The sequence below is a fragment of the Acanthochromis polyacanthus genome, chromosome 12 (genome assembly GCF_021347895.1).
Source record: "Acanthochromis polyacanthus isolate Apoly-LR-REF ecotype Palm Island chromosome 12, KAUST_Apoly_ChrSc, whole genome shotgun sequence".
Lineage (NCBI taxonomy): Eukaryota > Metazoa > Chordata > Actinopteri > Pomacentridae > Acanthochromis > Acanthochromis polyacanthus.
Genome location: NC_067124.1, coordinates 18,862,299 through 18,887,254, shown reverse-complemented (window position 1 = coordinate 18,887,254; position 24,956 = coordinate 18,862,299). Strand labels below are relative to the sequence as shown.

General features: G+C 41.2%; 2 protein-coding genes across 8 annotated transcripts in view; one reads left to right on the top strand and one right to left on the bottom strand.

Annotated features, from left to right (window-relative positions):
• Positions 1-24,956, top strand: part of rabac1 (Rab acceptor 1 (prenylated)) — a 152,572-nt gene that overhangs the window by 40,123 nt on the left and 87,493 nt on the right. The gene's annotated exons all lie outside the window — the stretch shown is intronic.
• Positions 15,302-24,956, bottom strand: part of pou2f2a (POU class 2 homeobox 2a) — a 50,293-nt gene continuing 40,638 nt past the window's right edge. For 5 of the 7 annotated variants that reach the window (XM_051956890.1, XM_051956893.1, XM_051956891.1 and 2 more), the window contains one exon: positions 15,302-23,742. In XM_051956890.1, the coding sequence (XP_051812850.1) occupies positions 23,414-23,742 (329 nt within the window). In that variant the 3' untranslated portion in view covers positions 15,302-23,413. The remainder of the gene's footprint in view (positions 23,743-24,956) is intronic. The other 2 variants (XR_007945450.1, XM_051956894.1) reach the window with 2 other exon arrangements.

Genomic DNA, 24,956 nt, shown 5'->3' with positions numbered 1-24,956 from the left:
GTGAACACACTCTATTGTAACTCAAGAACAGGAGATGACATTTGCAGATAAATCTACAGCACAGAACATTCTGAACACTCATAAACACCATGCTTCACTCTATATCCTCCCTCTCTCCCACCCGTATTCTCCTCCTCCTCAACCTCCTCCCTCACTCTGGTTGTTCATCCATCCCTTCTTCTTTCTCACCCCATTCTCTCTTTACATTGTTCCGTCTGCGTTTGCCACTCATTCATCCATGTGTCCATCCACCCTCCCTCACTCTCACACCTCTTCTCTTCCTCCTCCTGCTCCCACCTCTGCCACCTCTCCATGCCTGCGTCTTTTTGCCTCCCTCACACCACCTCTCAATTTTACTCCTCAGGTCATTGTTTCAGGTTGATGTACTTGCGAACTGAATGTATGAAAACATTTAGTATAATTTAAAAAGATTTTTTATTACATTTCAGTAACTGTGCTCATTTTAAACACCCCTAAGCTGTAAAGTAAAGAAACCTGTGATATAAATTTAATCAGACATTGTTAAAGTCTTGTTATCCTGGTTATAATTAGGCATGTGCAGCAGACAGTATGTAAGTTAATGCTAACGTTATCTTTTTGGCGCTTGTTTTACTGCCTCAGGTCGTCCTCACTTTTTTAATAGATGACCTTTGCAGTGCATTTGTACTTCTTCGAGTTTTAATTAATGTCTAATTAGGAAGTAATAGATTGTAAGATTCTAAGTAACTCAGCAGGTATGAAGGCAGGAAAATGTCAGTTATAAATAGAGAAGATTTTCTCAATGAAGTAGCTGACATTAAACCAGTTGAATACTATGGCATATTCCATGAAACTGCTTAAAAACTGAAATAAAGGTCTGACAGACATGTTAATTATTAAAAGCAACATCCAGATGCTCCTTTTTACTGACATCAAGGTTTATTGCTTTCTTTTGATCCTTTCCTTTCAGCTTTCTACCATAAAAGCAACAATAGAGGCATACAATTTGATCAAAATTTTTTTAAAAATGCACATTTTCGAGGGTTATATACCATAAATATTTACTAATATTTAATCAATTCTACATGTCATTTTGAAGCTTTTTAGTTAGCTACTTATATTGTCATGCAAATGCAAGGGTCAGCATTATAGTCTATAGATTTATCACACATAGTGAGCTAAAACATATGATGCTCAGAAAGCTTAGATTTGCATTGTATTATCTAGTCATTATGTTAGATGCAGCCATTACTTGGTGCGTGAACCTGATAATGTGTTTGACAAACCGAGTGTATCACAGAAGAGCCTTGTATTATTTGTTCCACATCATCCGTAAGTCCCTGTATCTCCCATCCCGCCCTTTTTCATCCACTCTGAGCTTTATGTGACCCTGTCCGTTCCTAATCAGAATGACAGACAGACGCTGCACAGAGAAAGACAGAGGGAATTAAAGGGAGACCCGAGACTTTGTTACTGGGCTGTTTGTGTGTATGTGAATACTCACAGTTGAGTGGGTGTGAACATCCCCACACACATCTTTCCTATAGATCAACCCTCTACCCACCCCCATCCTTCCCACTCCTCATCTTTCATGAGCTAAGTGATGTGTCATCCCAAGGAAGAATGAATGACGTGAGTGAGAGCGAAGGCAAACGATCACAACTAATGCAGAAGTTCATGTCCAGTTGCTTCAAAATGTATTTAAAGTCAACATCAGTGGTGCAGCTACATAGCATGCCATCCAGTCAGCGCTAACACACGCACCGCTTTCTTCTCTTCTGTGCTTCTACAACACAGATGGCTTGAGTCAGTGTAATTACCGTGGACAATGGGTGTGGTAGCCCACTAACCAGGGCCACCACAGGCAGTGCAGACACACAAACACACACACACACACACACACACACACACACACACACACACACACACACACACACACACACACACACACACACACACACACACACACACATATATACACTGCGCTTGTACATACAGAACCTGATTTCAGCAACCAGTCGCAACCAGGCAGGATTATAATTCCTGGACGGGGCGTTGAACATCCAACAGAGGTGTAATACTGGATTTACAAAGGGTGTTTGACGGCTTGTACCACCACACAAACACACTCTCAAAGACATGCATGTGCACACACTCAATTTCTGCTCTCATACTTTGGCTTTTTTCAGTCATCCATACTGCAATTATCTTAATTTCCAGCAAACTATCTTACATAAGCAACTTGAGACAATATTGTAGCAAAGGCCTGCAAAGTCTTGATTAGCTATAGTTTTTTCTCGTAGGGAGACCTAATTGAGGAGAAGGAGGTTTAATTTCTTGTGTGACAGTGAAAAAGCAAACAGAAGATGCGTTGCTATAGACCAAAAAGCATGGAGGGTGAGAGGAGCAGACCGGATGAAAGAACGAGCCGGCAGCTGAGGGGACAACAAGTGCAGCAGGGTGGCAGCTCCACCACACACACACACACACACACACACACACACACACACACACACACACACACACACACACACACACACACACACACACACACACACACAACCTCAAACCTCATCCCTTTCAAACAACAAGAGCAAAAAAAAAAAGAAAAGGACAGAGAGTGAGATAGCGGAAAAGAGAGCAAATCTGTGGAGAATAAGGAGTGGGAGAGAGAGACGGAATAAGAGAGTCAATGGGTTCTTTGTCATCAAAGAACTTGTTTATTTTCAAGCCTTCCAGTCCAGCAGTCAGGAGATACAGCCAACTATCACTCCCTCTGTCTCTCTTTTCCTCCCTCTTTACCCCCTCATAGGACCGTTGGGATACAGAAATGCCACAAATATCAAAAAGACGGACAAATTGTAAAATCATACGCAAAATGTGAAAATGCTACCAAAACGATTTCTGGCCTGGAAATGCTTCGGGATACCAGGGCAAGTGATGGGCTTGATTTACATGAGCAGCAACATTCCTAGCATGCTCATCAGGATTTGTCGCTCATCTCTGATTCCTGTAGCCACCAGGTCATATCAAAGCCATCGCTCCCCTCAGCAGTTACCTTTCTGCGCTTCTCCTGCTTCGACATGTTTTTGTATTTTACACATTTCTCTTATGATCATACTTTGTCCTTGGAGCTGTTGCTCACTTCAAGTCTTTAAAGGGGATATTTTTGTCTTGATTTGATCATTTGTTAATTGAATAAACATCTAAACAGGAAATACAACATGCAACAACAGTCCAGGCAGCTGGGAGTTACACACGTGGACAAAATTGTTGGTACCCCTCAGTTAAAGAAGGAAAAACCCACAATTCTCACTGAAATCACTTGAAACTCACAAAAGTAACAATAAATAAAAATTTATTGAAAATTAAATAATCAAAATCAGCCATCACTTTTGAATTGTTGATGAACATAATTATTTAAAAAAACAAACTAATGAAATAGGGCTGGACAAAAATGATGGTACCCATAACTTAATATTTTGTTGCACAACCTTTTGAGGCAATCACTGCAATTAAACGATTTCTGTATTTGTCAATGAGCGTTCTGCAGCTGTCAACAGGTATTTTGGCCCACTCCTCATGAGCAAACAGCTCCAGTTGTCTCAGGTTTGATGGGTGTCTTCTCCAAATGGCATGTTTCAGCTCCTTCCACATATGTTCAATGGGATTCAGATCTGGGCTCATAGAAGGCCACTTTAGAATAGTCCAACGCTTTTCTCTCAGCCATTCTTGGGTGTTTTTGGCTGTGTGTTTTGGATCGTTGTCCTGTTGGAAGACCCATGACCTGCGACTGAGACCAAGCTTTCTGACACTAGGCAGCACATTTCTCTCCAGAATGCCTTGATAGTCTTCAGATTTCATCGTACCTTGCACACTTTCAAGACACCCTGTGCCAGATGCAGCAAAGCAGCCCCAAAACATTACTGAGCCTCCTCCATGTTTCACCGTAGGGACAGTGTTCTTTTCTTCGTATGCTTGGTTTTTGAGTCTATGAACATAGAGTTGATGTGCCTTACCAAAAAGCTCCAGTTTGGTCTCATCTGTCCAAAGGACATTCTCCCAGAAGCTTTGTGGCTTGTCAACATGCATTTTTGCAAATTCCAGTCTGGCTTTTTTATGAGTTTTTTTCAGCAGTGGTGTCCTCCTTGGTCGTCTCCCATGAAGTCCACTTTGGCTCAAACAACGACGAATGGTGCGATCTGACACTGATGTACCTTGGCCTTGGAGTTCACCTTTAATTTCTTTGGAGGTTGCTCTGGGCTCTTTGGATACAATTCCAACGATCCGTCTCTTCAATTTGTCATCAATTTTCCTCTTGCGGCCACGTCCAGGGAGGTTGGCTACTGTCCCGTGGGTCTTGAACTTCTGAATAATATGAGCCACTGTTGTCACAGGAACTTCAAGCTGTTTAGAGATGGTCTTATAGCCTTTACCTTTAAGATGTTTGTCTATAATTTTTTTTCGGATGTCCTGGGACAATTCTCTCCTTCGCTTTCTGTTGTCCATGTTCAGTGTGGTACACACCTTTTCACCAAACAGCAGGGTGACTACTTGTCTCCCTTTAAATAGGCAGACTGACTGATTATGAGTTTGGAAACACCTGTGATGTCAATTAAATGACACACCTGAGTTAATCATGTCACTCTGGTCAAATAGTTTTCAATCTTTTATAGAGGTACCATCATTTTTGTCCAGGCCTGTTTCATTAGTTTGTTTTTTAAATAATTATGTTAATCAACAATTCAAAAGTAATGGCTGTTTTTGATTATTTAATTTTCAATAAATTTTTATTTATTGTTACTTTTGTGAGTTTCAAGTGATTTCAGTGAGAATTGTGGGTTTTTCCTTCTTTAACTGAGGGGTACCAACAATTTTGTCCACGTGTGTAAATCACAGATGCAGATTTTATGTGGTATGCTCCCTAAACTTTAGGCTGCCAGGACAGTCTGAAGTTTGAAAACTTTGTAGTTTACAGTAGAACAATTTTCAACATCAGACGTAGTTTCTTCTGCTCTCTAGACAAGTATTGAAAACCCTCCCAGTGTCCGACCATCTAATTGAGATGCAAGGCCTCTACACAGTTATCCTCTGTGCACATTCTCCCGCCCTTTCTCCCTCTCTCCCCCAGCTGGTATTCACACATGAGTAATGGGATTACCACAGTGAGTGGTGAGGTGGTGGAGGGAGGAAGGAAGGGGGAGGATGATGTTGGAGGACAAGCAAGACAGAGGAAGAGGGGGATCAACAGGAAGGCCGACATGGCAGCAAGCGGTTCATCTGGTAGAACAAGAAGCAGGCCAGTATGGGAAATTGTTTGGCGGTGCTAAACTATAACATTAATACACAGACCATAAACATATGACTTCTTCATGACAGCTCCAGATTTGCACCGACTGATTTCTTAGACTCAGGGCCACTTAAAGAAACCCATCGCGAATACCTATTTTCATCCTCGAGGCCCGAGACAGAAAAACCGCACTCTCTTTCTGCTGGATTACCATGGCAATGAGGGAGCTATTCAAGAACAAAAAGCTCCTTTTGCGGTGGGTAAAGTATGGAAAAAGCAAGCGGCTAGTGCCCATATGAAAGCTGGGTGGTGGGAGTTGGAAAGAGAGGGTAATGTGAGAGCGAGTAGAAGGTACAGAGAATGTGTGTTATATTAAACCAACGTCTGGCTGGGTGTCAAGTCTGTAATATATACAGAGAGGGAGAGAAGAAAGAAGGGGCAAAGGAAGGGAGATCAGTTAATTTAGCTCTGGGGACGTGACATTGATGGACAGGTCTGTGGGGGAGGACTGAGGGAATGGAAAAGAAGGATGTAACCTGCTCATAGGAGGGGGAGATAGAAGAACGTGAGTGAAGCAGGAGGGGTGTTAAGGAAGGTGCAAGTGTCAGGCTGGAAAGGAGAGAGAGGTATGCCTGGCCGTGTGACAGCAGCTATATTGAGAACAGCATGTGTGTTGACACTGTCTCCTGTATGAGGAACAAACTCTTCCTATTGGCACAGTACACAGCTTCCTCTTCCCCTCTTTGCTCCTTTCCACCCCTCAGTACAAGTTCGGTCTTTGCACATCCCGTCTATTTTCTCACATTATCCTTCATTTCGATATATTCTCAGTATAACTAACATCTGTCTCATGATTACTCAGTACAATTTAAACGCTTGAGCTCAGTTTGCATGTCACATATCCTTCCTCTTTCGGTGTCAGTTGAATTCAGTTATGTTTTATTTGCCCAAGTGAGAGTTAGTGACTATTATGAGAGCAACAGTTTAACACTCGGTTGAGGACGGACCTTTGCCGAGGCTTATCCTCCTGAGTAGATGCCGCCTCTATGGTTGATGTCACGACATAAATAGGGCATAGTAATGTAATATTTTGCTCAGGAAGCAACAGACAATAATTTTAATTTCATTAAAAGAGACGATAATCAATATTTCAAAGGTAAGAAAGAAACATGTCTACTTGTAACTAAAAAAATTGCAACTCTAGAGCTGCTCTGCAGAGTCTTTTAGTGATTTTCAGCTCATTGCTTTGATTTTCTGACAGCAAAGTAACTATTTTATGTATGTGTTTTATCTTCGTGTCTGGTTTTTATATTTTTTTATTTCTGTTTTGCTGTATTTGTTTTCCTGTAAAGCAACCTTGAGTGTCAAGAAAGGCACTCACAAATAAAATGTATTATTATTATTATTATTATTATTATTATTATTACTATTATTATTGTAGTCTGCAATTGGTTGTTTTCAGTTGTTGCAAACAGCAAAACACTCTAAAACTCAATGAAAACTTTCTGCTAAGCATCAGACATGTTCAGAGTCAGAGGTAAATGGAAAGTGAATCTTTGATTTACATTCATTGTCACACTAAATGCAGATAAATGCAATTATTGATCTGTATTTGCTGTATGTGTGAATTGGCAAGTATCCAAAGTAGTTTAAATCAATCCACTGTACTTTAAGAAAGTTCCTTGAAGACGTTTCACCTCTCATCCAAGAGGCTTCTTCAGTTCTGGTGGTGGTTGGTGTTGCCTCAGCTTTTAAACCTCTGTGAGGTGTGTTCAGGGCTATTAGTCCAACGACCAATATCGTGACTCGTCTGACTACTCAACGATGGTCGTTGTGAGTATTGGTTGGGGTTGTTGAAATGCACAGATGTCACTGAGCCCTCGTGTGCTAATGGTGGTCATTAGCATGAGTCTGCTGAGTAGTTCTTTGTTCAAGGTTGATAAAATGTTGAGTCAACGTTTGCTTTTCAACCATAAATCACACTTTACCCAGATAGAAAAAGATGTTAAATCAATGTTGAATTAGGGTTAAGAAGGTTGAATTGTGGTTACGGTTGAAGACTGATGGTTGGATCAACGTTGATTCAACAACATTCTGTCAACATTGAAGTTTGTGTTTAAAAGATACCATTGAATCTACATTGTATTTTGGTTTAATTAAAATGTTTGACAGGTCAATGTTTAATTAATGTTGAATCTACGTTTGCAAACATGTAATCTATGTAAGCAAACGTTGACTCAACATTTTATCAACCTTGCGCTTTCTGTATAATTTCTACGTTAGGTCTCAACATAGATTCAACATTGATTCACCCATAGTTTGCTATCTGGGGTATGTGTCACAGAAAGTCCAGAATTAGATTTGGGTACTGGATCTGGATCACTCCCTTTCTTGGAGTGTGTGTGTGTGTGTGTGTGTGTGTGTGTGTGTGTGTGTGTGTGTGTGTGTGTGTGTGTGTGTGTGTGTGTGTGTGTGTGTGTGTGTGTGTGTGTGTGTGTCTTGCTATCATTGTGGGGACATACCATTGACTCCCATTCATATCTAACCCCTAACCCTTACCCTAACCAAAACAATGCCTAACCCTAAAGAAACGTTTTTGCACTTTTACTTTTTTCAGTAACAACAACATGGCCAAAACACTGTTTAAACTTGTGGGGACCGAAATGAGGTCCCCACAAGTGACATAGTTTTCGGTTTTCCTACAGTTGTGGGGACATTTGGTCCCCACAATGTAGCAAAAACATGGGCACATACACACACACACACACACGTGTGTGTGTGTGTGTGTGTGTGTGTGTGTGTGTGTGTGTGTGTGTGTGTGTGTGTGTGTGTGTGTGTGTGTGTGTGTGTGTGTACTGTATTCATGGAAGAAGTCTGGGTCAGATCCAGTAACAGGCTTTGCTTTGCCCCCCTCTCTCTTATCCTCAATTAGTCATTCCGACACTGGGCTAAGTCAGGGTCACTCAGATTGGATCACCCAGAGGTGCTTGGCTGCCAGCCACCAAAATCCCCTCTCTTGCCCACCCAATACCACACGCTCATCACATACAGAGAATAGCCCTGAGCCCAGGACAGATGCCCCGGCAGTCACATAACACCCAAAGGCCATGTTTCCAACATATGTTCACATGTTTAAAGGGGGCGAGATGAAACAGCAGCTGATGCTCAACAGTACTTTCATGCTCACTACCCCAAGTAACACTTGGGGTAATTTGAAAGCTGAAAACAAACATTTGATCCAAAGCTAGAAGTCATTTGTGACGCTCTTTCTCTTACACATTCTGAGCAGTCACAACAGCTCGTAAACACTCACTCTATTCTCTCTTTCATTCAGAGGACAATCCAGCAGAATCCAGCAGAATCCGTCTCCTTGGCTGATACCCCGAGTACCCCCCTTCCATCGTCATCAGCTAGGCATGGAGACAGCAGGCCTGTAGGTGGTTCAGCTATGTGTCATACATTACATGCCAGTGCAGGGGAGGAGGACTGACACAGAGCATGTGTTACACTTGCTCAGTTTGATGTGCTCTGCCCTCGCACAGGCACCATTGTGGGTGGCATAGCTATGTGTCATAATCACCATCATCCTTTGCTTTGTCGGATTTCTCCTCATATGTGCGTGGCTCTGTGTGTGTGTGATTGTTTTTGTGCTGCTATACTGTAGGTTCTTTTGTGGAGGTGCCGCGCAGTGGGCTCATTCACAGTGTGGGAGCTGCTGTTATACAGTGGCACTGATTCATTTTTTCTGACCTGTGTGTGCCATTTTGTATCGTGGCTGTGTGACGGTTCATGATGTTCTACATCATGGAAGTCCTCCGCTAATTATCTGGACCTGCCTGCTGCTGAAGTCTGTGTGTGTGCAGTGTTTGCACAATACAGCTTATGTGAGGGTAGGGGTAATGTAAGCTACAAAACGTTTTGTCAGTCATGTCAAGGATTCTCTGAGCTACATCTCATAGGCTTCAAAGATACTTAATTCGACTAAGAAACAGTGAAATGAGGTTTAAAGCTCACTGTTGGGATCAAAGTACTGTTTCTCAGGTCAAGAATTACAGTTTACATGTAATCTTTGTAGCTTTTATAGATGGTTTTCATATCGTCCACGCTGTAAGTTGCCTCTTAATATTGCCTTTCTGTCTTTCTTTTTGCTGGCTTGTTGTGGGTGGAGCACAACTACTAACTTATCAAGTCCTCATGCATAGCAGTATTCAATGACGGCTTTGTTGGACTGAGATAAAGTGCTCCTGCTTGCTTGCTTGTCTTTTTCTGAGAGTCTCTCAACAGATGAAAAAGGACAGGGGAAAAAACACAAATTAGACAACCTGCTTGTTAACCCAACCTTAACCCTAACCCCTAATTCAAAATCGGAATCCACTTACTGGTGTTTCGGGTTTGTTCTTTTTTTTAATGTCCTCCTCAGTAGATGGAATTGCCAAAACTGATTTGTTAACTCTGTTGAGGACTTCTAGTGTGAAAATAATCCAAATTCTCATCTGTAAGACTGTGGGGAGCAGAGAGGAGGTGAGAGTGTTCCAGCAGGTTTCCAGGAGCAGTAGGAGCTTTGGGTGAAGTGTCATTTATAGGACAGATAGTGTCCCTTTGTAGCTACCCATGATTAAATTGTAGTGTTTGCATGTTCAAGTGTTGTGGTGAAGCAATAGAAGAAATCCTTGCCCCTCCCAAAGCTGCTGGATTTCTGTGAAGTAGTGGCATCCTGCTTTCATTCAGGCTTTTGGTATTTTATTGACAAGGTAAAGGCAACAGGAATGACAGAAAGAATAAGAGAAGGGTAAAACAGCAGAGTCATACAGCAGTTTCATTGTGTTTTATTTGCTAAATGAAATTGCAGAATTCTAGAATTGTAAAGTTAAACCATGCATTTTCACTCTTTTGTGGATTTGTTAGAGTTCTTCTTTAAACATGACAAAATGAGCTGGGTCAAAAATATACACAGAGTAATGTAAATATTTGTTTAAATGGCACTCAGCCATTTTCACCTTAGCTAAAACATTTGGACAAGTTTCTGGAAAGTTTCCCGTTGTATCTGTGATCACTCCTCTTGACAGAATTGGTGTCGTTTAAATTTGTTGGCTTTCTCACACTGACTTGTTTCTTCAGCACATTTCACAGGATTTTAATGGAGTTAAAGTCTGTATTTTGGGGAGTCCAGTATAAAACCTTAATTTTAGACAGATTTAGCCTTTTTTTCCAGTCTAGTTGGAACACCTAACTGCATCCAAGATCCGACCTTCTGACTGATTATTTTATCTTTTCCTGTAGAAAGGGGAGGTAGTTCTGCTTCTTCATTACTCCATTTACTTAGTGTAACTTTATTTATGCCATACTGATTATACTATTGTTCTAGATTTACTCTGAAGCAATAAATTGTGAACACTTTTTTCAATTAAAACATAGAGGAAGGAAAGAGAACAAACAGCACCATAATAAGAGTTCATTTGACCTGAAACATCAGGAATCAATTCTTGCCGTTCCTTCCTTTACTGAACCACATACGCGTTGAAGTGGCTGAATAACAACGCCACTGACAAGATCAAGAAGAGTATATCTTCAATCTATTCAAAGAAAACTGTCAGATGAATGAAAGAAAAATTATTAATTTTTTGTTTCCCTCATTTTCCTCTGGTAAAAGATAGGTGAAACAGCAGCTGTCCATGGTTCTTGTATAAGAGCCCAAACCAAAATTCATGTAAAGGACTAAAGACAGTGACATTGCCCTTACTTCACACACTGAAAAGTCAATAAACATGTAGGTGGTATATAAAACTATTAACATGAATCCAAATCAGCACTCAGATCATTCTCCAATATCCTACAAAAAAAACTATAAAACCTTTAGGGAACCCTTGCTACCTGAATAACTATGCAGATGAGCATTTTAACACATGCACTACAGTTTGAGTAAAACAAACCCAAGATTTTTTCGGCATGTGGCAGCGGTGGAGGGCAGGAGGTCGACAGGAGAGGCAACAGAAGCTTAAGCTGACACACAAACACTGTAACCTACAGGACATACATGTACGCTCTGCTGCTCGGAGAGGGAAACCAGATCTGTTTAGTGGCACTTCAGCGCTGGCACTGTCTCTCACTGGCACCAATAAAACACACACACACACACACACACACACACACACACACACACACACACACACACACACACACACACACACACACACACACACACACACACACACACACACACACACACACACACACCCTGGCAGGGCTCCTGGTTAAACTGACAGCTGGCATTCTGTCGTTGCGTACCACTGACACAGTGAGGCCTTATCTGTGGCCAGTTCCACCTTTACTGGGATTCTTCCAAGCCCAGTGGAATTACGACTGTGTCAACCGACTCCTCACCTAACCAGACACGTCTATCTCCGATTACAAGCCTCATGCCACAGTCAGGTTTGAAAGTCATGGAGAATGATTTTACAGGCGTCGTTTTTAAGATGATGTCAAACATTTAGTGTTATGACACCCATCGGTGCCACAGCAGTGTCATTTGCTCCCTTCTGCAGTAACTATCAACAGACACGGTGACATTTTGATGCAGCGCTGTTACATAGCAACAGAATTTAATCGAAGAATAGTACTTATGCTTTGCTAATTTTGGAATGAAGAAGTCCCACAACAACAACAGTTTACCTGAAAGAAGTAAATCCAGGCAGCATAGCTCTGGTTAAGAGAAACTAAATTTCAAAGGCACTATTTCCAAGGTCAGTGGTGATTATTTTGGTCGACTGCAGAATTCTTTGACTTGATGTTTTTACATTTAAATGCTAAAAACAATTCCTATTCATTTACAGAATGAATTGAAGTGGAGGTGAGTTCCATGAGCTCAGTATTTTTGTAACAACAACAGCAACTTATAAATGTATAAACACTCACAAAATAAGTAAAAATTGCACTCAGAAATCGTAGCTAAGTAAAACTACATAAGTATTAACAGATAAATGTACTTAAGTACCAAAACTAGAAGTAGTGAAGATGCAGAAAAGTGTTATATAATATTATTAATAATACATGTTGGAGGTTTAAGGTGTATAAATTCTCATGTAGTAACTTCAGTTGTCAATGAATGAATGAAATCTACTTGGTTAAATCGTGTTCAGTGCAAGGCAACAGCTGCAATGAACAATCTGAATTTTTTTGAAGTTTGCATTCTAAAGATACATCGGCGTGATTGTCAGTCATCCTCCAAGATGCCGGCATTTTGGAGAAGAACAAATATTACATATTGATGCGACAACACAGCAACGCAGATCTACCCGAGTCACCCTGGTGATAGGATCACATGCTCACCACCGCCGTCCGTGACTCAGCTAGGAGGTGGGTGTCTGAAAGCTGTCACACTTACACACTCCAGCATCCTACCTAATCATCCACCTACTGTGCCACACAGCAGGGGGGAGCAGGAGAGAGGGAGAGGGAGATAGACTGACGGAGAGGCCGTTAACAAGAGATGGAGAGCAACGAGCTGGAGGAGGAGGAGGAGGAGGAGGAGGAGGAGGTAAGAGACAACAACACAGCGAGGTAAGGAGGATGAGGAAGAGGGAAGGCCGAACGTGTGCAACGCTGTTGGTCAATTAGCAGATGCCCCCCTAACTCAGAAAATAGAAACAGAGATGAAATGAAGACATTCCTCGCCTCCTCCCCGCCGACAAGTGCAGGGGAGAGCTTCTCTCCAGGTTATGGGACATAGCATCAGATTTAGCAGCCCTTAAATATATGAATTAGTCTCAATCAATTTCACATGAAGTAAAATCATGATAAAACAGATGCATTTTGAGTCAAAGGTTTGGACACACATTCTCATTCAATGTTTTTTATTTAATCATTTTCTATTGTGGATTAATACTGAAAACATCAAAACTATAAAAGAATACAAATTAATTATGTTGAAATCCAAAAAGTGTTCATCTTCAATGTAGAAAATAAAACAAATAAATAAAAAGCATTGAATGAGAATGTGTCCTTTTGACTGGAAGTGTACTTAGGATGCAGTTGATTTCTTTACTTTTCTTTAGACAATGGAAGTTTGAGGCTTGTGAAGTTTTGTGCCTTCTTTTTTCTTGTAACATAATAAACTGAAGAGCTTTTGGTGATCAATGGCTTGTCAGACAAAATAAGACAAACAAATCACCTTGGCTCAAACAAAATGTGCTATTTTTAAAAGGCTCTCTCGTGTTATATAAACCAAACAATTAACTGATTAACTGGAGAAATGATCAGCAGATATATTGATTATGAAAATAATAATTTGGCTTATTTATCAAGATGAAACACACAATGTCGGAAAGCAACTCAAGTTTTATCTTAGAAGAGTCATAAATTTGCTTATTGTAGAAAACAATGTGCGTATGACATTTAAAGCAGAAACAAATGCCTCATGTATGGAGTAGATTATAAGTAGATCACAACCTGCACTGCTACAAAAGACGGCTTTCATCATAAGTGAATCTACTGATTGTTTTTCTGATTTCTGAGTTAATTGTTTACTTTATATAACATCAAAATATCCATGACAGCTTCCAAAAGCCCAAAGTGAAGTCATCCAATGTGTTGTTTTGCCAGACTGATGCGTCTGGTCTCCTAACTTGTCACATTCTGTCACTTTGTCGGGTCAACTTGGTGTCACATCTGAACACAGAAGACACACTTTAGTGTCGTTTTTCAACGTACAGGGCAGAAAAACCGAAACAAACTTGTGAAATTCAGAAACATAGGCCGTGTGTCGTCCCTGTTGCTCGCTTCAGATAACAAAAAAGATGGCCGAAATCAATATCTTTGCCGAACTTTAAGCAAATAGTTTTGGTGCCTAAACTTAACCCAACAAGACAACTTGTGCTCGTTCCTAAAACTCAAGTGGCTTTAACAAAATGGCAGCATTTCACGCTCTCGTAGTAAGAATGTGTTGGACTAATGAGATGAGAAAAGCATCATATTCACATATTTAACCCTCCTGTTGTCCTCAAACCAAAAAATAATGCTTCCTTGTCTAAAAAAATTCAAAAATTCAGCAAAAGAAATCCCCAAATTTCTGGAAATTTGCAAAACCTTCAGGAGGAAAATTCCAATAATTCCTTAAAAGCTTCCCCTAAAAGTTTTTTTTCTTCAAATCCCCCAAATGTGGCAAGAAAATTCTTGTAAATATTTTCAAAAAATGAGTAAAAATCATCCAAAAAAGTCCTAAAAATATCTAAAGTGATTACAGATATATATCATTGAAACTTCTAATATTTTCTTTAAGAACATTCACATAAAAATCAACCAAAATCCAGCGAAATTCGCTGGATTTTGGTTGATTTTTATGTGAATGTTCTTAAAGAAACATTTTTAACATTTCTTTTTTTTTCCACCAAAAAATGTTCAAAGATTTCCCCAAAATGTTGAAAATGTGGACATCAGAAGTTTCACTGTGAAAATATATATATTTTCCACATTTTCAAACTTTAAAACGGGTCAGTTTTGACCTGCAGAATGACACGAGGGTTAAGAAGCTGGAACCATCACGTGCTAATCCAATCACTGCAGCAACAGACTGCACCATGTTTTCCGTTGGGTAAATAACTAACTTTGATTGCTGACCTGATGATTTTCATACAAGGTAAAAGCCAGGGCAATATCAGGGCACCTGTTTTACATCAGTAGCTTCTGATGAAGGTCCAGTTCAGCCAGCCACTTCCACCAGAGCTTTGCATATCTTGATGTTGAATATGGATTTAAGGAAAACTCTGAAGACACTCGCGCTCCCCCATATTTACAGGAGTTTCAGAGACCAACAGCAACATCAGTAGAGAAAGGCAGTTTATTCAGGCTGCTGCGGGGTGAGATATTAAGTCTAACAGCGCCCTCCACTGGCTGAAAAGCAGAAGAACAAGCAGAGGTACGCTTGTGTTCGGGGCGATGAGGTTTCTCCAAACCAAGTGAAACCTGTGGTTCAAAATGAAAGCCGAGACACTGATCAGAATTCGACAGAAAAGACAGAAGACAAGAGGCAGGAGGGGCTCATCTGTACAGTTTTTGTCTCCTGTTTTATTTGGATGAATGAAACACTTTCAGTTACAAAAATGACTTAAAATGAACAACACTGTACAATGAACAAGCAGAGTAATTTTTCTTCACGCTTTTTTTTTTTTTTGGTTTGTTTTGTTTTTAAGATAAACACACTAAAAGGCTAACTTGCTACCACAAGGGAGAAGAAGGGGGCAGACTAAAAGGGAAGGGAAGGGGAAAGAGGCGGGGGGGTGAGACTGATCACGGGATAGAAGACACAAGGGGAAGAGTGACTCACCCATACCTGCACACACTCACGCACAATAGGGCCACAAGCTGACTGTTGTGACAGGGGGAATTAAAGCTACATGTACTAGGAAGTTGGCAAACAGTACGTTACAGTTGACAGTACACATCGTGTGTTGGGGTTTGGTGTCGTCCATAGAACAAGGAATCTTTTTGTCTACCGCACCCATCCCGCTTTCCAACAACCCACGCCCCACCCAGCCACACACACACACACACACACACACTCACTCACAGGTGGGCATGTAACAAACTGACACACTGGAACCCTCCCCCTTTTAAACAGCTAAAAACAAGAAACCACTTCCAGAGAAAATTTAAACTTCCCCTTGTCAGGGTTTAACAGTTTGCTCTTCACACACACTCACACACACACACACACACACACACACACACACACACACACACACACACACACACACACACACACACACACACACACACACTGGAGGAGTAGGCAAACATCTAAGGGCAAAGGTTAGACAGGTAGACGTTGGGACCAAACATTGGGGGTAAGCCAAAAGAAAAACGTAGGAAGGAAGGTGATGGGAGTTAAGCAGTACTCTGGCAGCACAAGCAGAAAAAGACACAAACTCAAGAAGGATCAGAACAGCTACAAAGAGAAGAGAAACTTCATTATCATCATCATCGTTGTCGTCGTCGTCATGATCATCATAATTATGAGAAGCTTAAGATTATTCTTCCAATGACAAATACTTAAAAATATACATTTCATCAGCATCATCTTAATTATCATCATTATTATCATTCTTATTATTATTTCCCTTTGGATAGCTGAGGTTTAATGCTTCAAGGCCGGCTCGCTAGGTGACAGACGAGTCAAAGCAGAGCGGACAGGAGGGAATGGAAAGAGAAAGGATGCAGTGGAGGCTTTGTGTTGAAGAGTAAGTCAAGTTAGAGTTCTTTGGTTTTCTTCTTTAACATCGGACTTGCTTTGCTGTGTTGCTGGAGAACCTTTGGACTGAAGCTGTATTGTAGAAGAGAGAGAAAGACAGAGAGTAGAGAGGGATGAAAGAGAGGAAGTGCATGTATGTGTGGATGGCAGTGGGCAGAGGAAGAAGTAGCAGCTTTGTTGGTGTTTTCTTTGCTCTCGTTTCTTCGTCTCTCTCTTTCTCCGGCAGAGCCATCTTTTATGGCTTCCTGCCCAGAGACACAGATTCTCTCACATTTGCGCGATTTCAATTAGGTGTCGATGCTCCATTTTGAAGGAATAGTCAAATGTTTTGGGAAATGTTCCTATTTGCTTTCTTTCCAAGAGTTAGATGAGAAGATTTCAGCACCTCGATGTCTGCGTGGTAAATATGAGTCTACAGCCAGGGGTTGGTTCTAAAATAGGCTTAACCCTCGTGTCGTCTTGTGGGTCAAATCGACCAGCTTTAAAGTTTGAAAATGTGGGGAAAAAAATATATATTTCCACAGTGAACTTGGCCACATTTTCAACATTTTTGGGACATTTTTTGGCGGAAAAAAGAAATGTTAAAAATGTTTCTTAAGAACATTCACACAAAAAAAATCAACCAAAATCCAGCGAATTTCACTGGATTTTGGTTGATTTTTTGTGTGAATGTTCTTAAAGAAAATATTAGAAGTTTTACTGATGTATATGTAATAATTTTACATATTTTTAGGATTTTGTTTGGATGATTGTTACTCATTTTTTGAGAATTTTCTTTCCAAATTTGAGAGATTTTTTAAAATGAAACTTTTAAGGGAAAATTTTAAGAAATTATTGGAATTTTCTTCCAAAAGGTTTTGCAAATTTTCTGAAATTTTGGGGATTTTTTATTTTTTATTTTTGCTGAATTTTTGGATTTTTTTCAGACAAGGAAGCATTATTTTTTGGTGCCCGTAAACGAAGACAACAGGAGGGTTAATTTAGCATGGGAAGGGGTACTTAAACGATTCTAACAGGTGTGCTGCTACTGACTACAAAATGTGTTCATTTTCTTAAAAAAAACAAACAGCAAAATCACTGTTGAAATGCAGGCGTATTACCATTTCCCTTCAGTGCAAAGTTCAGCCTGCTGCTGGCTCATTTCAGTAAAAAACTAAATTCATGTCACAGCTGTTTGTGTCGCCTTTACTGTTTATAATATTTGTGTACGGAGTTTTCATCCACCACTATGAGGAGCACCACTCTTAAAAGTTGCTCATTCATTTTAAAAACGGGATAAAAAATTCTGTTACACATGTGCTAAACATCTTCACGGTTCACAGGAAAGCAAAAGAAGCTACCAGCACCTGCAAAACTCACCTATCAAGATGTCACATGGTGTTTTTTGGTTGTTTTTTTTTTGCTGCACAAAAACTGAAGTTCAAACCCATCGTTGTGTGGTTTTATGTGGAACAACATTCTGGCCAGCAGCACTAACTTCCCCTGCCTCTGCTTCCATTTTTCATGCTAGCTGCACGCTGGTTGGAGCCACATCTAACTTTCTGAAAGAAAGCGAACATTTACCAAAAAGCTGAACTATGAAGCTGTTCCTCTAAAGCTACTTACCCAGACGCTGCTGTTCAGGTACATCTGTAGTCGGAAGAGACGATTTAATTACGCGAAGAAAAAATGCGAATGAATAAGGTGTTTAGAGGAAAGTGGAGTTTGGGAAGGCTCTGTGGACATCAGGTTTTTAGGGAGCGTGGACATCGTGCCGGTTCACGTGGCGGGGCGTAGACTTTGGTATCATTCACTAATGGGGTATCCCCACCACAGAGACCTGCACTTTACTCATGGCTTCCTAAAAGTCTGAGGTTCACAGAGGAGTGCCGCTCTGCATCCACTTCCTCCAAACACACAAGAGAGACAAAGAGAGGAAAACCGACTCTCTGGGAGAATCCAGATGTTTAAATCACATGCACACCTCTTCCTGCAACTTCCCTCCTCTCATCACACACTGTGAGAAGTATCTGTCACCTAGCAACCTCAGCGTCAGCCGTTCCCTGGTTACCCGCCCTACGATGCTCCCCGACACACGTGGTCATCAAACGGTCAACATGACCCCTCATCCGGCAACACGGACCTAAAGGCGAGAGAGGGCTGGGCGACCTTGATGATAAAGTTGCTCAGAGGCATGAATCCAGAAGCTTTTTTAAGCCAAAAATGGATCCAGATTTGATCTTAGATTTGGGCCAAAGAGCAGCTCTAAGCCCACAGACGGTCCGTGTGTGACGGGGCGGCAGCAGTAAGGGTCAGACGTGAGGTGAGGGCTGTGTTCAAAGCTCAACACAGACAGCGTGGGTGTTTATCAGGGGGACAAGGCCTGTGTGTGTGTGTGTGTGTGTGTGTGAGTGTGTGTGTGAGTAGACCAGAGCATAAAGCAATGCAGCCTTTTGACCTCAGATGGCACCATCTGAATCTAATGGAGTAAACTTGCAATTTACTCAGTGATCTTTTACTTCCTCATTGATCCCAAACCTGTGTTTACTTCCATTGGGAGAACGGCCTTTGACCTCTGACCTTGCTCGGTCTGCTCCCAGCCAATACCAGCACACTGTCCACACGCACCACCCCGCTACCCTGATCCCCACTTGAGCCCCGCATTTTAAAGCATTCATCTATTTGGTTTATCATCAAAGAATATGAGGTATATGATGAACTATCTCTCTTTTACATCCTACAGTGGATGAAGAAACAAGTTGAAACGAACGTACAGAAAAGTGGAAAAGAAAAAGAGATACAGAAACGTAGAAACGGAGACTAAAAGAGAAGCTGGAGGGCGATCTACTGCTGGGAATCCAAAATCACCCTCTTTCTCTTGTGCCTCTCTGTTTCCTTTCTGCCACGTAAAAACACTTTAGCCTTTGCCTCAGCTGATCTTCTTCTTTTGCGTTTTTGGTTGTATAGCTGTAAAGCTTTCAGAGTGCTCTCCCTGTGGAGAAAATACAGAGAACAGAAGCAGCACTGTGCCTCAAAGAACACCCCATGTAGGCATAAATCATATTTATGCTTTCGAAACTGAATTTCAGCACGTCTTCTTTGTCTAATTACAAAAAGACACAAAGGAAAATGTATGTCCATAAAACTCCCACCCACTCAATTTTCTTCCCCTGTAAACACCTGTAAATCATGGGGGGTTGGTCGTCACAGTGCTGCCTCTCATTACAGTGAGCGTCCCTTCCCTTTGAGGAGGAAAGCTGTCCCAGTGAGGAAGAGAATTTCTTTGTGACTGACCATCAGTCGACTGTGTTCTCTTATTAAGTCCCTACAGGACGCGAGGTTGCATTTCTGCTATCATTTGGTTCAAAGAAGTAAGAAAGAACTTCAGCAGGGGAAAAAAAAGAAAGAAAAATCTGTCACAAATACATCATAGAATACGAAAAAAGCACCTCTAGAAATAAATTAACAAATAAATAACAACACAAATAAGATAACGAGCAAGTAAATCAAATCTACTCTGAATAAATAGTACAATCAAAAGTCTAAATCATGAATCAAAAAGAGAAATGAAATGTCCAAAGAGAGATAGTTAAAATTTTTGGTCTAAAATCAAGTTATTATCATCAATGTTTTTAGGATCTTTTTTTCTCAGAGTTTTTTTCTTTTTCATACATTAGCGATAAGTAAGCAATAGAACATATATCTTTTTTTCTACAAAATCTATAGAAGCACTAACAGATACATTCCGTCTAAGAGTCAATGTGGAGAAAAGGTTTCACCTTTAAGGCGCAAACCCCACATCTAAAGTTTGGTTTGTGAAACGATTCTCGTGTGTCAGCGGTTTTTCTGGTGTGGATCAAACCAAATATTCTTTGGATAGGTTTACGTCCAACTCTCATCCATTCAATTTAACCGAGGCCTTTACTGTGTGTGTTCTTCTGTCATTAGTGTATCTTACACTGCTGCCTTTGGGGTCAAAATGTGTGACAAGACATCACTGCAGACCCTATTCATTTCATTTTTTTTAACCATTAACATTTAAATACAGAAAGACACACAGCTACACCTCAGACAAACTGACGCTAAGCCATTTCTTTGCCCTCACACAGAGAAGGCAGTTCCTGTTTCTGTCTACTGTGTTTGGTTTGGTTCAGTATTTGGTTTGGCATTTTTAGGGTTTGCTATTCAACTCTTTGTTTTTGGTTTTTTGTGTTGTCTTTTTTTTTTACCTTTCAAGACAGTTTGTTTCTTTATCTAATAAAAATCTGGAAGCTAAATTTTCACAGTATTTTTTCCAACCACCTGATAAAAATCTCTAGCACGACTACGAAAAAAATAAGGAGCTCTTGTAGTAAGTAAGCGAGTACGTTATTCCAAATAAGTAATAAGCACTAAAGTACAGTACATAAAACGGCATCAAGAGACACAGCAGAGATAAAACAATCAGAACCAACCAACAAAAAAATAAAAACAGATTTTTTTTTTTATAAGATTTCAGTTCAGTGAGGTCATTTGCGTTTAGCTCCATCCAGGACCAGAGAGCTGAGCTGGAGAAAGAGAGAGGCGGAGGAGGGGAGGAAGTGTCCGTCCTTCTTCTGCTTCCCTGTCTAGCTGCCTGTCTATTCACCCCTCCATCCATGCTACACAGTTTCAGAGCGGGGCTGTGTCGCAGCCCTAAAGCCGACAGACAGAGAGTCGCTTCGCTTCCTTCAACACCTGCACTTCGTCCTCCTCCCCTCCTCCCTCCAGCCACATTTGGTTTGGGTTCTTTTTGGTTTGCTTCTGTCATTCCTTGGGTTGTGGGGTTTTTTGTTTGTTTTTTTCTTTTTGGTTTGTGTTTATTTTTGGTATCCTCTTACAAAAAGTGTGACGCCCGCTCCCTTCACTACAGTGTGTCCCTCCTTTGCCTGTCCCACCGTAACCCTTCTTTCTGGGGTTCAGAGTAAAGGATCAACTCCCTATATAAAGCTTTCCCCATGGGGTTTTGGATGGGCCAGGTGGAGGGGGATTACACCAGAGGGCTTCCAGTGGTTAGCATCCTGTTCTCCAACCCCCGACCACCACCACCACCACTTCTGTGTCTTTATTGTGTTCTTGACTAAGGCTCTTGAAGAAGAACCCCGCCTTGAGAATACTTTGGTTTCCATTTGAGAAATAATGGCAGGTAAAGGTGGAAAATGACAGTGAAATGTGATTGATGGAGTGATGATGAGAACAGACAAATATCAGTAAACACGTCTAGACATACAGGTGTCGGGGCGTCTATGCTGATTGACAAGGCAGGAATGAGAGCCAGCTGTGACTAAACTTGGCTTTATTGACTTATTTATCCTTCAGCATCAACAGATATTACTTTATTTCTGCAATCACAGCCCTATTTCATACTCTTAAAGTGGTCGCCACTCTTAACAGACAGTCTGTGAAGTTTCCAGGGCATGTTCATTTAGCCACGGAGTCACCGGATAATGGGTTATCTTTCAGAGTGAGGAAAGAGTGGCCCGATTAAGAGCACGAAATGTCAAACGCTTAGGTCTTAATAAATTTATTCACACCTTGAAATCAACTCGCAATATGCCAAGTCTATCTTTGATCTGTTGGCACTTGGTGAGGACGGAGATGACTATCTTTTTCACCGTTATCATCTGCGTTCCTGCAGAGAAGTCCCATTGAAAACAAAACGCAGGCTGATGACAGAAATAGGCCACGTGATGAGGATTAAAACTCCAGAGCTAACACTAGAACAGTGTGCGAGAATAAATAGGAGCTGAATTCTATCATGACACTAATAAATAATAATAGAAAAAAAAACAACTAATCCCAAACTATACTGGTCAAAGTGTAAAAAATAAGCTTGTCGAGAAAATGTGAAATTTAAAAAAAAAAAAAAGGAGAAATGCAAACTATTCTATGCTCTTATAACCAGAGGTAGGTAAAAAGACTAAACGCATGAGGACTCAGCAGGACTGGCAATCATTCATACATGAGCTCTTGACACAAAGGAATATTTTACAGATTCATTGAAAATATGGAGCATGAAAGCCTAAAAGGGACACATGAGCAGAGACAGACAGGATGAGTCGATGGCAGGATGGGTTGGCTCTTGATGTGTGTGTGTGTGTGTGTGTGTGTGTGTGTGTGTGTGTGTGTGTGTGTGTGTGTGTGTTTAGCAGTAGGAGTAGAGTCCTGGTCCTGGATAGCTTCAGTATTTACACGTCCTTTGAATAAAGCTTTTCTCTCCGTATTTTTGGTTTTTGGTATTTGGGATTTTGGTATGGTTGTTGTTTTTTTTTGTTTTTGTTCTTGTTTTTTTGTCATTGTGTATTCCTCCTCCGTCTCCTCCTCAGGTAAATTTTTGGTTTAAACATATCCTTCCCACTCCTCTTCCTTCAGACCCGCAGCTTTTCAAAATAATAGAAAAAAAAGGAAATGTAAGCACAGTCCTCCTCTTCTTTTTTCCTCGTCCTTGCCGCCATTTCTTTGTTATATAGTAAAGTTATGTTTTGTCATTTTTGGTTTATGCACTTCAACATACGTCTCTGCCGTCTCCTTCGTCCCTTCGTTACAGTCATTTGGTTTGTTTTCCTTCGGAGAGAAAGAGCAGAGAGGTGCCGTGTCGATATCACATGGCATTGACAAAAAGGTCCCACGTTGCCTCATTTCCATCTGTTTGGATAGATAAAGATTTTTGGTTTCAATCTTTCCCTTTCCCCCCTTCTCCCTTCTTTCACTTCTTTCCCTCCCTCTCTCCTCTTTCATTCTGTGTATTTTTGGCATCGAAAGACCGGGAGAGAAAGAGAGAGAGAGCCATTGTGAAAAAATATAATGGAAGAAGAGCACAAGAGAGAGAAAGAGATCGCTTTGGTGTGAAAGGCAAGGTTCTTGTTTCTTCCTTCCTCCTCGTCTCTGATTGGCCCTTGGCGCTGTCACTCAATCTTAGCCCCGCCGAGAGAGGGCGGGCTGTGTGCCATTTCGCTGGAGGAGCAGGAAGAGGCGGGGCTAGAGCAAGGAGAGGGGGAACAGGGTGTGGGGCTGATGCTGCTGACCGAGGGGAAAGGTGACGGGTGGGAAACTTTGGCTACGGCAGCGCTGACGAGTCCAGCACCGGGATTCTGGCCCATGTGGAGGAGGGCAGGGTGGTTGAGAAAGAGGGAGGAAGGGAGGCCTCCTCCTTGGCCCCCTGAGGCCCCCAGCATCACCTTGCTGGCCCCCTCAAGAGTGGAAAGAGGCAGCTGGCCACCACTGGCTGCTAGGGCTAGAACAGAGAGAAGAGACGAAACAAAATCACACTGTCAGACACTTTCACAGTATTTGAAGATCAGAATTAGAGGCAATTTGAAAATAACTTTCAATTTTCTGTTTTTGATATGGCTGCTGTTGTGGGTTTAGCATTGTCTGTGTCTCCTCTAACCACTTCCTTCAGACCTTTTAGAAAAACCTCTTGCCTGTTTTCATCCTTTGTAAGAAACAGTGTCTTTAACTCTCATGTTGTCCTGCGGGTCAAAATTGACCCGTTGGAAACTTCTGATGTCCACATTTTCAATATTTCTGGGAAATCTCTGAACATATTTTGGGTGGAAAAGAAAAGATAAAACCTTTCTCTTAAGAACATTCACAAAAATATTTAGCTGGCTTTTGGTTGATTATTTTTTGTGAATGTTCCTAAAGAAAATATCAGAAGTTTTACTGATATAGACGTAATCACTTCAGATACAGGGTGACACAAAAAAAAAAACGGGAACTTTTTAACAATCCAATAAAACCAAGAGTGATGGAAGAAAAATATTTAATTCATAGTAATTGAAACCTTAAAACATGCCATTTAAGAAACAATGATGGAATTTTCATTTTTTAAAAATGACTTCCTGTAGATGGCGTCCTCCTGTACGAATGCATTCTTGAAATCTGCTGTTGAGATTCCTCATTGACCTCTGCAACATCTCAGCTGGGATACTGTAGCCTAGCCATGCTAGACCCATGTTTCTGAAGGCACAAGGGTCTAGGGCCGTTCGACAGGGAGGGAGGCGGGCTAAAAGGTTGTCTTTCAAATCCCTCTGCAGCAATTGGGTAGGTATACAACCAATCAGCGCAACAAATAGACTGACGTAGTTCCTAGAGCGCCGGCGGATTGTGGCTAAGTCCCATTAGCTTCCCAACCAGCGGAGCCAACTGGTATATTAAGGATTTGCCATATCCCATTGGCATAAGTCCAAATACGTTTTTCTTCTCAATGAAACACTTCAGTGCCGTCCTTTGTTTATCTTTCAAGTTGAATTTTAGCTCCAAATCTTTAAGGGCTGTGGCCAAAGCCGAGTCAAAAGATAACTGTTTATTATGCGCTGGTTGTTTCTGTCAGAATCGTCGCGCCTCTGTTGTCACTTCGTTACGCCCGCCTTCTGACTCTACACTTCATGGTGATTGGTCCGGCCAGTTTTAGGAGAATCCAGCCTCGAGCCTTATGGAGGGTAA